At 44.7% G+C, this 15,699-nt stretch overlaps 1 protein-coding gene across 3 annotated transcripts in view; it reads right to left on the bottom strand.

Annotated features, from left to right (window-relative positions):
- Positions 1-15,699, bottom strand: part of MKX (mohawk homeobox) — a 121,719-nt gene that overhangs the window by 61,734 nt on the left and 44,286 nt on the right. For all 3 annotated transcript variants that reach the window (XM_066584807.1, XM_066584808.1, XM_066584809.1), the window contains exons 4-5: positions 12,163-12,316; positions 5,952-6,287 (exon numbers count right to left, since the gene is read on the bottom strand). In XM_066584807.1, coding sequence (XP_066440904.1) covers positions 5,952-6,287; positions 12,163-12,316 — 490 coding nt within the window. The remainder of the gene's footprint in view (positions 1-5,951; positions 6,288-12,162; positions 12,317-15,699) is intronic.

Genomic DNA, 15,699 nt, shown 5'->3' with positions numbered 1-15,699 from the left:
CTAACAGTCTAACAGACACTGTAAACAGCTCTGCGATTGGCCGGTGATGATGATATTAGCAGCACTGGCCAATCACAGAGTAGCTACAGCATACCGGGAGTCCCAACACCACTAAAGAAGTATAGATGCTGTGGTAGACTAAAAATGGTGGCAGCCATCATGACCACCTAACAAAATATAACCAGATAACCAGAACCGCTAGAACGAAGGACAAGGAGGAAAAGATAAAATAGAGGGAAGATGGCCCACCACGCTCTGGTTCTTGGACAGAATTTTGTCCCAAAACTGGAGGATTGCTTTAAAGGAGTTGTCCAGTTGTAAACTACTGATGGTTTCTCAGTAGGATAGGCCATCATTGAAAGATCGGTGGGGCCTGCCACCAGGGATCCCACCGATCAGCTGCAGGGGCCAGGTGTGGTATTGCCAAATGTGAAGAATTGGCCTTGTTCTCTGTTACAGACTTGCATCCTACATTTTCGTACCCACTAGTAACTCCGCACGTTATCAAGAAGGAAACTATTTTTTCTTTTAAGCGTCTTGAATAGATGAGTATCGTTTCCAGAGTGCTGCTATTACTCCCTGTAACAGAGCTCGGAGTTTTGCAATCATTCCTCCCGCCACTATAAGAAGGAAAATTACATAACCGCACCTCTGTGATGGCGAGAAACAAAAACAGAAATGATTTGGAGAAGTAGAAGCACATTGTACAATGGAACGGAGAGATGCAATTTCCAGGCTGCAGGAAGCTGCGTCCTTCCACAGGAATGCATTGGCTTCACTGCCTCATTCCAAGAAAGGGCTTTACCAAAAATCGCTACCCATACCGCCATCACTAAATAATATGTACAACCACCGCGTGCCGCACAATAAATGCATCACAGCTACTAATGGTGGGAGAAAAACCGAGCAATCGCATGAGCCGAGTCTGGAAGTGCAGGCAGAACCGTAATCCATTATTAATGTCAGGAGGGGTGTCATCACTACTTAAGGAGAGCACCTAGGAGGTGAGGGAGGAGACTTATAAGGCCATGCATGAGCCTCTGGGAAATATATATGCAAATAAGGAAGATGGAACAATACCTCTGCCGCGCCACCTACCTACTACACACTGATCAACGGTCTGTGTATGGGTTCTGGCTTGGTTTTCAACTACCAATCATTGTTGTGAAGACCTGTATAAAGGGTCAGATATTGATTTGAAGGAATGCTGCCATCCAATAGGTGGCGCTGCAGAGGTATTGTGAATCTCTGTTACAGACCATGAGGATGATCTTACTTCTTTTTCTGGATTGTTAATGACATCCTCTGGTACAGCAAAGACACGCAATTAGTGTTTTCCATGCCACATAATTCAACAAAATAACTTTATTAATACTCAGCATGACATCATCCAAGGCTTGAAAATGGTTGCAGGTATAGAAAAAAATGACTGCTCCTACTAATATCTGATGAAACCCTTAAAACATACATCACATGACCCCCTTTCTTTTGAAGCCTCTTGGGCTGAATCCAAGATACCTGCCACGGAGATAGCCAACAGCCACCACCATAGTGCCAAAAAGCTTCCTCCATCCAAGTGTTCTACAGAGTTATGTACTGGTATCTCTTTTATTCACAAGATCTTCTCGTTGGCCCTGACTTTTGCATCACCCTGTACAACAAAAGCCATTGAAACGGCAAGAAAACGTTTGACACACTGTCAAGTTAAACTTTGCTGGACCTGTGGATCTCAGTATATTGCATAACACACAGATCGTTAAGGTTAGTACACTTCCACTACCAGCACAATCTGAGACTGTGAAGACTACCATAGTGAGACTGTGAAGAACGCCACAGTGAGACTGTGAACACCCCCATAGTGAGACTGTGAAGACCACCATAGTGAGACTGTGAACACCACCATAGTGAGACTGTGAAGATCGCCACAGTGAGACTGTGAACACCACCATAGTGAGACTTTGAGGACTACCATAGTGAGACTGTGAAGATCACCATAGTGAGACTGTGAACACCACCATAGTGAGACTGTGAAGACCACCATAGTGAGACTGTGAACACCACCACAGTGAGACTGTGAAGACCACCATAGTGAGACTGTGAAGATCGCCACAGTGAGACTGTGAACACCACCATAGTGAGACTTTGAGGACTACCATAGTGAGACTGTGAACACCACCACAGTGAGACTGTGAACACCACCATAGTGAGACTGTGAAGATAGCCACAGTGAGACTGTGAACACCACCATAGTGAGACTTTGAGGACTACCATAGTGAGACTGTGAACACTACCATAGTGAGACTGTGAAGACCGCCACTGTGAGACTGTGAAGATCACCATAGTGAGACTGTGAACACGACCATAGTGAGACTGTGAACACCACCATAGTGAGACTGTGAACACCACCATAGTGAGACTGTGAAGACCACCATAGTAAGACTGTGAAGATCGCCACAGAGACTGTGAAGACCACCATAGTGAGACTGTAAACACCACCATAGTGAGACTGTAAACACCACCATAGTGATACTGTGAACACCACCATAGTGAGACTGTGAACACCACCATAGTGAGACTGTGAAGACCACCATAGTAAGACTGTGAAGATCGCCACAGAGACTGTGAAGACCACCATAGTGAGACTGTAAACACCACCATAGTGAGACTGTGAACACCACCATAGTGAGCCTGTGAACACCACCATAGTGAGACTCTTAACACCACCATAGTGAGACTGTGAAGACCACCATAGTGAGACTGTGAAGACCGCCAGAACGCTTTGTGAACACAAAGAGAACAGGAAAACTCCATCTAGAATTTGCTCCGGTCTGAAGTGCGACTCTGAGTTAGTGATTGAGTCACCATGTGGCTGTTCCTCCCCTGCTGGCGGAGCGCCCCCTGGTAATGAGTGAGCTCATAAAGGAGTTCTTTACTGAAAACTGAAAACACGCTCTTTCCAGGTTGGACATAATTACTTGGCTGCTCTTTATTTGGTCCAACAATCTCTACGGGCAACCACAACCTAGCTCTATACCTAAGGATGCAGCGTGACTTGTACACCCAGCGTCTAATTCATTAGTTATGTCCAGTGCTAGTTGTGCAAATTACAATCTGGTGATGCAAAAACACATCACACTGCAGCTCATCTAGTCACATTAGTGCAAAATGACCTTAGGGGCATAGCTATAGGGGATGCAGGGGTAGCAGTCACTACCGGGCCCTGGAGCCTTAGGGGGTCCAAAGGCCCCCCTATCGCATCAGGAGGCACTAATGTTATAAATAGCACATGGTACCATACGTAGGGGCCCTGTTACAGATTGTGCTTCGGGGCCAAAGAGACGTCATAGAGTACGAGAGAGAAACTGCTTTAGCGGCTCTACTCCCATTGTAATCACAATTCCCATCCGACCTTGGTGTAATAGCTGCTTCAGCTTCCATTGACTTCAATGTGAGGGCCGCCGGCTACGGCACTTCCTCTGCAGGACCCTATGATGACATGTGGCCACCCTGCACTGACAGTAGGTGGGTGATCAGCTCATTGCAGGAGATCCTGAGGATAGGTCATCAATAGATTTTGCCTGGAAAATCCCTTTAAAGGGATTGTCTAGAGAATGAATTTACATATCACTACTATGTAAAATAATATATCACTCTAAGGCCTCATTTAGACAGCTTGTTTGGCCAAGATGAGAATACCCCATTAAGATCTATTTAAAGAAAAGCTGAACAATAGGTCCACTCCAAGAAGTGTAGGGTATCCGTACCACGCCATAGTGGAACCACTGGCGGTATTTTAATTATGCACCTCTATTAGGCCCCCTTTCAGACGGACATATTTTTGCTGAGTATGAGGTCCGTGTTGAGTGATCCGTGATCAGAACCTAATGTTAATCTAAAAGGGTGGATCACATGGCTGTATTTTCAAAAACACTGAATTATCTATTTTTTGCATATTTGTACTAATATTCTCTTCTATTGGGCAGATATGAATCGGTAAAGTACAGATGTAATGCATTTTGAAACAAGTCTGTAATACGGATCCATATTGTGGCCGTGTTTTTATACAAAGAGTAGAATGTGATGCGGTCAGGAGATAATGGCGGTGACACCACCGAATAGACGAGGCTTCGGTCCACACATTCATAGAAGCACAGTGTCAGATTTGTCACCTCGGTCCGTCGGTTTATTTCCAGCACCACATTAGTAAATTTCCTTCGATGTGGCTAAGGCTGGTTTCAACAGATCGTAAAACTGTGTTTGCAAGGCCGGGAAGAGGCGAAAGGTGGAACTTTCCGCTGGGTGATAATGATCTTAGAAATTAGGTCTGCAATAATGCGAACAGTTTACAAATCAGATGTGTTCTTCAACGGTGTTTTTGTACATGGTTCCCGTGAGCTCACTGTCCAGACTCCAGACTAGTAATAAGTCCCAGATGAATTTAGTAGAACTTGCTGGACTCACTTTGTGTCTTGCGAACCACACCTATATGTAATGTTATGTGTGAGCTCAGACTGACGCCTTTCATGCCGCACTGGCATCTTATCCAGGCTGCATCGGGGTGATAGCATTCACTTCTATCACAGAGAAGCGACCTTAGTTGGGATTTCCATAAAAAATCTGCTGAAATGTTGATGACGCATTTCACAGTAATACTAGTATAAAGCATTTGCCCCAAGTTTGGTATATCTTCTGGAGAACGCAAGGGTAGAGTCAATATACCATACCAATATGCAAACAGGGACAATAGTCAGGGCCAACTCCAGTATATGCGAGCGCCAGGCATTGTTCCCTCTGAGCTGGGTGCTCTGGAAATGATAGTGTTAAAGGACTTGTCCAGCTGTAAATTATTGATGGCCTATCTTTACATCGGCAGAGATCCACCACCCAGGATCCCCGCTGATCAGCTAATTACTGGACCAGTGCATTCATGCACTGAGCAGATTCCTGCAGGAAGCAGACAGCTCCCTTCCCACTGTAGTGGCCAGGTTTGGTATTGCAGGCAAAGTTTTCATAGACGTGAATAGCCTGTAAAATCAAACTTGGCCACTACAGTGGGAATGGAGCTGCTTGGTTCCTGTAGAAATCAGCTCAGTGAACGAGTGCACTGGCCAGCAATTGAACCTCTGCCAATTTACTATTAATGTTCTATCCCAAGGAGACAACATCAATAGTTTACAACTGCACAACCCCTTTAAAAATGCCATACTTTGCAGACAAGTAGAGCTGTTATTAGGACCACTGGCCTCATTACTATGTTATTTTAATGCTTATCTTCCCAGATCGCAAAGCTCAGAGGGAACAATAGCCCCGGGGCAACAGAGGCCAGAAGGCTCGATGTCTATGCTACAGTTGGCTTGACAAGAGAAAAGCAAGTTCACCCAAAGTGCCAATAAGCCATAGTATTTGCCCAGGTTTGTCTTGTACTGATGATAGCCCTTTAGGATCACAGCTCTTCCTTGTATTTGTTATAAACATGTACTTCTCTTCCTATGATAGAATCTCTCTGGTAATGTCTTAATCAGGGGGAATTCAATTGGGAATTCTGCTCAGGTATGGTCTGCCTTCACTGCCAGTCTTAGCACTAGGCAGAAATCGATGCCAAGGCCCTGTAAGCTCAGGAAGAGCAAGGTGATCTGGATAAACATGCGTACTACTTGTCAAGACAAGGGATGGGTGGACACGGATCCGCTGTAACGCTACTGTCTAAAGAAGACTTCATGGATGCTGATTGAAATCACTTGACTCAAGCCAAATCTCCTGATTTTGGGTTCAATCTTCTCGTCTTGTACAGAACAAAATGTGCTCATCTTACCTTTGTTGGCCAAACATATTATAAGATACGGTCTAATATCAGTAGTTTGCTTAATTTCCTCTATCAAAATGCCAGGATCTTATAGAATTGGTACATAAGAACAAACAGAACAGTATGGAAAGCTTCTGGGTAGACTCACCTGTACGGTACACAAAATTGCCTTCAGTTTCTGAAGATGAAGGGGACACAAGTTCTTCTTCAAACTCATTTGAGCTGAATGATCCTGAGTGGTTTCTCTGTCGGGTGTTTTCTCTCATGACTGAGTTAGTGGCCATGACATGTCTTAAGGAGTCATTGAGATAACGATGCAATAAGCTGCTCTTGTATTTTGGAGGTGAGACGTAGTCTTCATTGGCGCTGGCTTCTGCCCTCATCCCTGACTTGATGACCGAGTTCTCAGTATTTATCACAGTATGGTGGATGGGTTTATCGTATGCTTCTTCATTAGCATGACTCATGGGAGCGTTTTCCCCATCTGAAAAGCAACAGACAATAATGTGTGTTATACACTGAGGAAGGACATGATGTGCTCCATTAAAGCCTAACTGAGTTTTGAACAAGTTTTCTACAATCTCCCAAGTTATCCTCACTCTCCTCTTATTTGCTGCTGTTTGCACCTTAACATATCAATAAGTTCTGTTTTTCAGGTGGTCTTCCCCATTTTTCTGTTGCCCCGCTGTTTGCTATCCACTTTTAGGGAGGGACCTTGTAGCAAGCCTAGCATTCTGCAGGTAGTTCACTGTCCTGACCTCCTTACCATGACATCATATGGTGCATTGCACTGTCTCTGGTCCAATTAAAAGGGAGGCAATATCTGAATACCTGCCCCTCTGCTTTTCCAGGCCAGTCAGGCATTTAGACACATTCTTGCCAAATGCTTAGTAAATCCACACAGACACACGCTATAACAGCAGGAGAGGCGAAGACTGCAGAGATCATTATCACAGTGTCTGCAGATCTGTCAGCCTGTGCATGTAAGTGCACTGGAGCTGCCTGTGAAGAAAGCCCCTACCCCTGTTCCTATGGAAACATCCCTTGTTACTACAAAAGCTCTGTTCCTAACGACAGTGAGTGCAGAGAAGCTGGAAGAGAGACTGTAAAAACATGATTTACAGTGGTGAAGCAACAAAATATTTAATGCAGAAATGATGAGACTAACAATAGCTGTTAGATGAACGGAAGTTGTCTGAAAGGGAGCTGTGCAGGGAGGAACGCATCACTAAACCAGTTCTGAGACCCCTTAATTCTCAACATCACCTTAAGATTTATGTGTGTGAATAATATACCTTTTATTCGCTTTGTGTTGATTTCTTTGAATAAAGCATTTTACGTCAATGCTTAAAGAGACACTCTGGCAAAAATACATTTTTCCATTATCTTCTATATTCACCTAAATAAGCTACATAAGTATCCAGTCAGGAGGATGAGTTGTGATCTTCTCTATTATAACTGTGTGACAGGAGCTGTGTGAGCATCATCAGTAACTGTGACAGGAGTGGCTGTGCCCCCCCCCCCCCCTGTAGGCTGTTTCTGGGGTAGGATTTAAGTAACAGCATCAAACAGAGAAATTGACTACTTTCAGAAAACATAACCTCAAGCAGACATGACAATCTGAGGAACTAGAGGCTGGGAGATTCAGATAGAAATAACTAACCAAGATAACATTAGCTCACTTATAAATACTTGGGGGATAGCTGTATAATGAATGATTAAAAAATAAATGGAGTGGCTCTCTAAACCTAGACATGAATGGTAAAAGTACACGGGTTAAACGTGTCCACCTGTTTGTCAGTCTGCAGGATCTTCTGCATCTATTGATCTATTCAACTTTCAGCTGGAGTCTAGGCAATGGGCAGGGATTACCAATGTTTGTGTTCTACTGCATAAGGGCTTAGTCAGACAGGCGTTTTTTGCCGCGATTTGCGGATCGCATGACGGATGCGCATCCGCAAATCGCGTGACCGGTGCGCGCAAGTCGCCCGCAAATCGCCCGAAAATCTGCTCCTAGCCGCGTTTCATTAGAAACGGGCCGGAGCTGTCCAGCGCATTGCATTCAATGGAGACGGCAATACAGCCGTCTCCATTGAATTCAATGCGCTGCGGGCGAGCCCGGGATGAATTGTCGGTAAGGGCTTAAATATATAAGCCCTTACCTGCAATTCATCCTAAAATGTGTTAAAATAAAAAAAAAATTGCATTCTCACCTTCTGCCGGCAGCCGGAGCTCCGAGCGGCCGTCCTGCAGTGGGTGTGAAGGGGGTGTGAGTCAGACCTGCCCCCTGATTGGCTCAGCGCTGAGCCAATCAGAGGCATGCCTCACTCACACCCATTCATGAATTCATGAATGGATGTGAGTCAGACCTGCCCCTGATTGGCTCAGCGCTGAGAGGCAGCAGTCACTCACCCATTCATGAATTCATGAATGGGTGTGTGAGTGAAACCGGCCTCTGATTGGTCAGGCTGTGACCAATCAGAGGCAGATCATTCAGCAGGCGGGGATTTTAAAGCCCCGCCGGCTGAATAGTGCCGAGAAGCAGTTCAGGAGAACTGACAGCGGCCGCGGCTGGACTCCGGCTGCAGCGGAAAGGTGAGTATACAATTTTTTTTTATTTTAACACATTTTAGCATGAATTGCAGGGAAGGGTTTATATATTTAACCCCTGCGAACAGAAATCGCAGATCGCAGATAGGTGCGATCTGCGATTTTTTGTTCTATAATTTTTCGGACGAGCGCATAAAAAGCGCTCATGTGTTCGATACCATTGCAAAGCAATGGTTTTAAAAAATCACCGGACGCATGCGCATGCGCAAATCGCGGCAAAAAACGCCCGTCTGACTAAGCCCTAAAGGACAAAGGGGAGAGGCTCCTGCTGCAGCCAGCTGTCGCCAGGCACAGAGCAGTGAGCAGAGAGGGGGACATGGATGATCTCCCAAGACACATAGATAAGATTTATTTACTATTTTAATTAAAATTTGAAGAGAAAAATGATGTTAAAGAAAAAGAGCAGATTAATGGCCCTTTCATGCAGCCCTGGGTCAGGTTTACTATAGAGAATTTGACAGTTTTCTGTTGCATTATTGCAATTAAAAAACCTGTTTAACATACTTTGCATGACATTTATGATGTGTTTTGAACTCTTCTTTTTCAACAAGGGGGCGTAACATAAATGTCACAAATTATGCAAAAAAGTGCACCACTATTTTTACTAAAGTTTTGGCATAAACTACGTCAACTAATAGGTGATCTAAAGTCAGACTCAACAGTCTTACAATTTGATTGATTTTTGTCATACGCCACTCTAATAAACGTAGCACATTTAAATACTGCCTGGTCTAAGTTTGCACTGTCTAACTATTATTAAACTATTTTTTAAATCTTTTTAAATACTTGTAAAAAAAATAATGAACAAACATCATACATTTCAAAGCTTTTCATTGCACTTTTTGTTGTTTTGGTGGCTGTTTTAGTTTTACAGTATAAGGGCTTATTCAGACGACCGTATATCGGCCGGGTATTCACGCCGGCCGATATATGGCGTTTCTCTCTGCAGGGGGAGGAGGCTAGAAGAGCCAGGAGCAGTGCTCTGAGCTCCAGCCCCCTCTCCGCCAACTCTCCACCCCCTCTCCGTCCCGCTGCACTCTTTGCAATGAGGGGAGGCGGGGTGGGGGTGGAGCTAATTCCCGGAACTTAGCCCCACCACCATCCTGCCTCCATTGCAAATAGTGCAGGGGGCGGAGAGGGGGTGGAGAGGAGGTAGAGAGGGGGCAGGAGCTCAGAGCACTGCTCCCGACTCTTCCAACCTCCTCCCCCTGCAGAGAGAGATGCCGTATATTGGCCGGCGTGAATACCCGGCCAATATACGGTGGTCTGAATGCACCCTCAAAATGTGTTTTCATGGCATTTTAAACGTCGCATAGAGAAGCCTATAATGAAGCATGCTGTATCTTGAAAAGAAAAGAAAGCACTAAATTATCAAAAAAAAATATAGAACTAACATGTGCTTACAGAATTGTTGTCTGATATAAAAAGCTATTAAACAGAACAAGTAGAAGATATTGAAAAACGCTTCAAAATACTATGAGGAATTGCTGCAGTTATTAGGACTTTCTGCGTTTGGTGTACCTCTAATTTTGTATTTTGCTCTTTATAGCTTTCTAAATAATATTAATTATCTTTAATGTGGCTTTTGTGGAATCCGCCTGTAATATCCCCATATGTTTTCCTGCTCTAACAATGAACAACCATGTAACATAAAATACGTCTATCCAGATTTATTTTTCTAAGACTGGTGTGAAAGGGGAGGTCGGGGTCACGGCGGCGCAGGGGGTGCAGACTAGCTAATAAACACATGGTTCAGTCGCAGGTATACGGTCGTGCCCTTAAGTCGCTCTGTTCTGCATTCTTGTGTTACAACCTTCCTAACAAACTCCATTTCTCCACCAATAAACATTCCCGGTCGGCTCACTGGAACTGTTCTATTTAGACTGATCTACAACTTATTCTTCACAGGAATAGACCTTCTTTTCTTAGAGTCTGGCTGGTGTCCAGTATAAATATAAATACTCTATAAAGGCTACCTCTGCGTAACCCACATGGAAGGGATCAGATATCGCTCCTTGTTTTTTCTTCATACATGACACAGAGTTCCTCATCTTTACATTTCTGCTGCTCTGTCTCAAGACATTAATAATATGAAGAATGTCCTCACTGAACTGGGGAGCCTTGGTTCTTATTGAAGACATCCAATGGTGTATAGACTTGCTTCAGGCAATGCTCCATGGGAAAAAAAAAATCTAAACTAGCTCTACTCCAAAAGGAAGAAACTTACTCATACAGGTAAGCCAGAGACTCCATAAGGTAGAGAAACCTGTCATAGCGCGCTTCCGTCATGGCTATCCTGCTCTTGCAGCAAGGAGGCATCACCGCCATGCTGCTACTTTTTCCTCTGGCCACTCTTTGAGTTCCGCCTGTACGGCTTGTGCATGCTCCTGCCCAATCTTTTAAAGGGCCAGTGCGCACTCCCATTACTTGTCCGCCTCCAATCCTGTCCCTGCAACACCTATATTAGACATCCACACCCAAGAATGGATGCCTTCGCAGTTGGTCTCCTACCATTGTGACAAAGCCCCAGTTCGTGTGTCGCTAGTTTTGACTCATGCTCGTTCTGACTATTCTGACTTCTGTGCTCCCTGACCTCAGCTCTGTATTCTGGACTCTGCTGGGCCTATATACATAAAAAATGATAGTACTGAGGATCTGCCACATGAAATACACTATGCTGACAAAAATATTGGAATCCCAACGGGGCGAGTGGAGAGATGTCACCAGGTGTAGAGCTGACAACGGGGTGTGGTGGGAGGATGTCACCAACCAATTAGTATGGGACATCGCAGATTCTGGACCTTCCAGAGTCCACTGTTGGCCATGGTATTGGGAGATGGAGACCATCCAGTGTGTGAGGTGCCGCCACGTTCAGGGAGACCTCATAAACTGACAGAATGTGGACAACGAAGCCTTGTAGGAGCTGTGAAGACATCACACACATCGTCTGTCCTCACTCAGGAAGTCTCACTGGCTATTTATTAGCACCAGAACCATTCGTAAAGAACTGCATGCAAAGGGTTAACATGGATGAGCAGCTGCACACTATATTACAGCATCAAATACCCAGAGGAGCCTGCAATGGTGTTTGGAGTGTTGCTCTTGGACTGTAAATGAGTGGAAGTGTTTTGGACAGCTAAATCACAGTAGACCATCTTCTGATCAGAAGTCTGCACTTTTGAGTGGCAGTTGTCTGGAAAGCAGTTTCAACACAACTCCATCGTCCCAACACGCCCTTCAGACCTACCATTACTATCTCTCTTCTCAAGGAATCGAGGCACATTCCTCCCCACATCTATGGGAATTTGGTGGAAAGCATGTCTAGAAGGCTTACTGTAGTTATTGAGGCCAAAGGTGGCTGGATTAAAAAATGTAAATAAATTCCAATTTCATCACCTTCTATGTGGGATTCAGTACTTTTGTCAACATAGTGTATGGTCTAAATAGTGGGTTATCCATCTCAAAAAAGCAACCTTTTGGAAAAGTTTCACCATGTATGATTTAGAACTGACAGTTGTCCTGTGGAGGTCTTATCTGGGTCATGGGAATCTTGGGGATGTAAGCTTGTAAGACTACTTTCAATGCGGCATTGATACCTGAGGTTCACAGAGTTCTCTGATGGACACTGACCTCTGTAGATAGATACAGAAGACAGGAGAGGACACTATGTTGTATTCAAAAACCCAACTTAACAATGACAACGTCTGCATCCCGACTGAGCAGAATGATCTGAATGCACATGGACAAACCTTCTGAGCAGGAGTCTTCGCTGCTGACACTTAGCCGTTCAGCATTTCCTTGAACATATTTGTTGTACAACTTTATCCTCAAAGCCCAGCTCAGATCCGGTTGTCTCACAGTGTTTTTGAGCCGTCGTCTTGCATTTGCAAACCAATTTGAAACCTAGAACAAAAACAACATTTAATTATTTCGACCTTTCACACCTTATGAGCCATAAGATACAAATCAATGCGGGATAAATTGTCAACCACAACATCAAAGCTCTAAGACAGTGTTCCCCAACTCCAGTCCTCAGGGACCACCAACAGGTCATGTTTTCAGTATTTCCCCAGTGTTGCACAGGTGATGTAATTAACATCAGTGCCTCAGACATTGCCACAGGTGTTCTTAACCATAGGATATCCTGAAAACATGACCCGCTGGTGGTCCCTGAGGACTGGAGTTGGGGACCTCTGCTCTAAGAGACAAAGACAGAATGACAGAAAAGCTTACATGGTAATAAGTATCGAGAGCCCCCATGGACTTAGGGAGCTTTAGGGCCATCCCATATAGCTCATGGCTGTGAGCTGCTGCTCCATTCATCTCTGTGGGACTGCCAGAGATTACCGAATGCTGTACTTGGCTTCTCTTCAACAGTCCCATAGACATGAATGGAGCGGCATCATTCATGCTTGGCTGCTACTCTATTTATATGGGTGGACATGGGACCCCCGTTCTTGTGATCGATCCTATGGATAGGGTATAAGTTGAAATCTTGGGATAACCCAATTAATTACATTCCTTCGTCCATAATTCAAGGTTGGTACACCTCTGTACTACAGCCTGCGTTGAACATGCCACTATTTTTGTTCTTATGGATTCTGTGTGAAGCAATAATCTCCATATGCCTCTGTAACTGGTGTCATGCGTAGGCACAGAATGGGCCCATAGACGTCTATGGGTGCCATTCAACATAGACCCAAAAAATGTGCCCAAGTGCAATAGGACTAAGACCCCTCACAACATACACTGACACAAGCCATAATTACATACAGGGGCTCTGCAGATCGAAGACCTTTACAAGGAAAACATAATGGCTTGGAGTTGGGTAATCTGTGGTGACATAAACTCCTAATACCTCGTACAAGGAAAAACCGCACAAGCAAACCACCTCTGTAAATGATCTCCAGATTCAGCAATGTCTATAATTATCAACCAAAGAAAACCAGTAAATGACTCATTATTACTCAAGAAGAAATATTGATGCCATACATTCAGCCAGCACATCTGTATCTGCTCTGGTTATCTTCCAGCATATTGCTCACATTATCCGCCGCCTCATTTACTTGTTAAATGGTATCTTTAAAAAGATCACTGAGTAGCAATAACCACTTATTTAGACATGAGATCCACAAATGCAGACTGACAGTAAAATGCATAGGCTGTTAGAATTAACCCCTTCTTTACTCTTTGTAAAAAAAATATCCCGTCCCTAGAAGAATTTGTCGTTCTACTGCAAAATTTGTCATGCAGTTCCATCCTTACACCCCTGTGTCTGTCGGAACCAATTCTAGGCTTTTGGATGAAGGACATTTGGTCTCACGGCCCCCCTTACAGGTATGGTCTCTGACACCCACCGTCGCCTCTGTTTGCAGTGATGTGGGGGACGATGAAACTGGACGCTACGGAGGGGAACCGGTTGTCTTCAGTGATTAATACAGGTTTAGTTTGGGCGCTGATGCCGGCTGTGTTCATGTCTGGAGACCTCGGGGTGAGCACCTCAATCCTGCCTTTGCTGTGAAGCGGCACACTGTCCCCTGCTGGTGTGATGGTCTGGGGGGGCCATTGCATACTACCGTCGGTCCCCCCTAGTAGGGGTACGAGGGACAATGACAGCTCAGCGATATGTTCAGGACATCCTGCAGCCACATGTGTTCCTCTCATGGCGGCTTCCAAGAGGCAGCAGGATAATGCTCGGCCTCACACACAAGGGGGTCACAGGAATGTCCCCACAACATAGTCACACTTCTGTGGCTACCAGGTCACCAGATTTATCACCAATAGAACATGTATGGGACCATCTGGGACACCAAATTCCACAGCCTACGGGATTACATGATCTAGAGGCTCAGTTACAGCAAATGTGGAGCAACATGTCGCAGGATACCATGCAAAACCTGTATGCCTCCATGCTGGCCCATATCACATCTGGTATCCAAGCCAGAGGTGGTGCAACAGGGTACTAGAGCTTCCCCCCCCCCCCCCCCTTATATCACATCTTGTATCCAAACTAGATTGATGGGGGTCCGACATCCAGAACCTCCACTGATCCCAAAAATGAAGGCATTAAAGCCTCTTCATTAATTGTCCAGTATAGCAGGCGGCCAGGAGCGCTTCTGCGCAGGAAAAACAGGCTGTAGCGCTTCTATATAATTTTAGTATTGCTGCAATCATACCCACCTGCTGAAAAAAAGAATTGATGTTTTTTCTCTCTGTCCTCCCAAAAATGTTTTTATAGAAGCTACACCATACATTATATGTAACAAAAAGTGATACCAATAAAAAGTGCAGCTCATCACTCAAAAAGCGAGCCTCACACGGCCGCGTCGGCGGAAAAATAAAAACGTTATAGCTTCTAAAAAGTGGAGATGAAAATTCCCCCCCAAATTTTCACATTCTTAGGTCCAGAATAGGCAGCGTCTCTAAGGGGTTAAAGAGAAATCTGGTGCCGGAGCGTTGGAGTGTCCAGTCCATTGGTGGAGTCTCACTTGTGACTATGTGCTCTGATACCTTCTGGAATCGGTGGACATCGTTAAGAATCACTTACTAATTATTGCTCCCCCTCCACATAGTGATTGTGGTTTTCCAAGACAAGGTGAACAACAAATCGTATAATACGGCTGGCAAGAAGAGCAGATAATGGCCCAGATTTACTAAACCCGACACCTCATATGCCGCTCTTCATCTGAAAACCGCTTGATTAAGATACGCCAAATATATTAAGAGGCGCGGTGAGATATGATCATGACTTCAGGTAACTGGTGAGCATCACAGAGAAGAGTAAAAAACCCAAACCATCATTCTCCCTCCATAGGCTGCATCTTAAAGGGAATCTGTCGCCTGTTTCTATTACTATCATCATTTATTGTAAATAAGGAAGATGTAACAATACCTCTGCGGCGCCACCTACTGGATGGCTGCATTCCTTCAAATCAATGTAGACTTTTTAACAAGTCTGGGAAAAGGTAAACAATTGTTGTTTTACAGTCAAAAAGTCGTACATTGATCCAATAGGTGGCGCTTCAGAGGTATTGTTCCATCTTCCTTATTTGCATCAATTGCCCAGGAGAGCATGCATGGCTTTATGAGTCTCCTCACTCGCTTTTCAGGTATCTTCTCACACCCCTTCTGGGTGCTCTCCTTTGGGAGAGACAAAGCTTCCCACCCCCAGGTGTCTCCACTCACTTTTTGGGTGCTCTCCTTAAGGAGAGACAACATCCTTCTTGACCCACATTTATTGTAAAGCACTATTAATTCTGAGGTGACTCTGTATGGATGAGAAGAGG

Source organism: Eleutherodactylus coqui, chromosome 12 (assembly GCF_035609145.1).
Source record: "Eleutherodactylus coqui strain aEleCoq1 chromosome 12, aEleCoq1.hap1, whole genome shotgun sequence".
NCBI classification, from domain to species: domain Eukaryota; kingdom Metazoa; phylum Chordata; class Amphibia; order Anura; family Eleutherodactylidae; genus Eleutherodactylus; species Eleutherodactylus coqui.
This window is presented reverse-complemented; position numbering and strand designations above follow the sequence as displayed.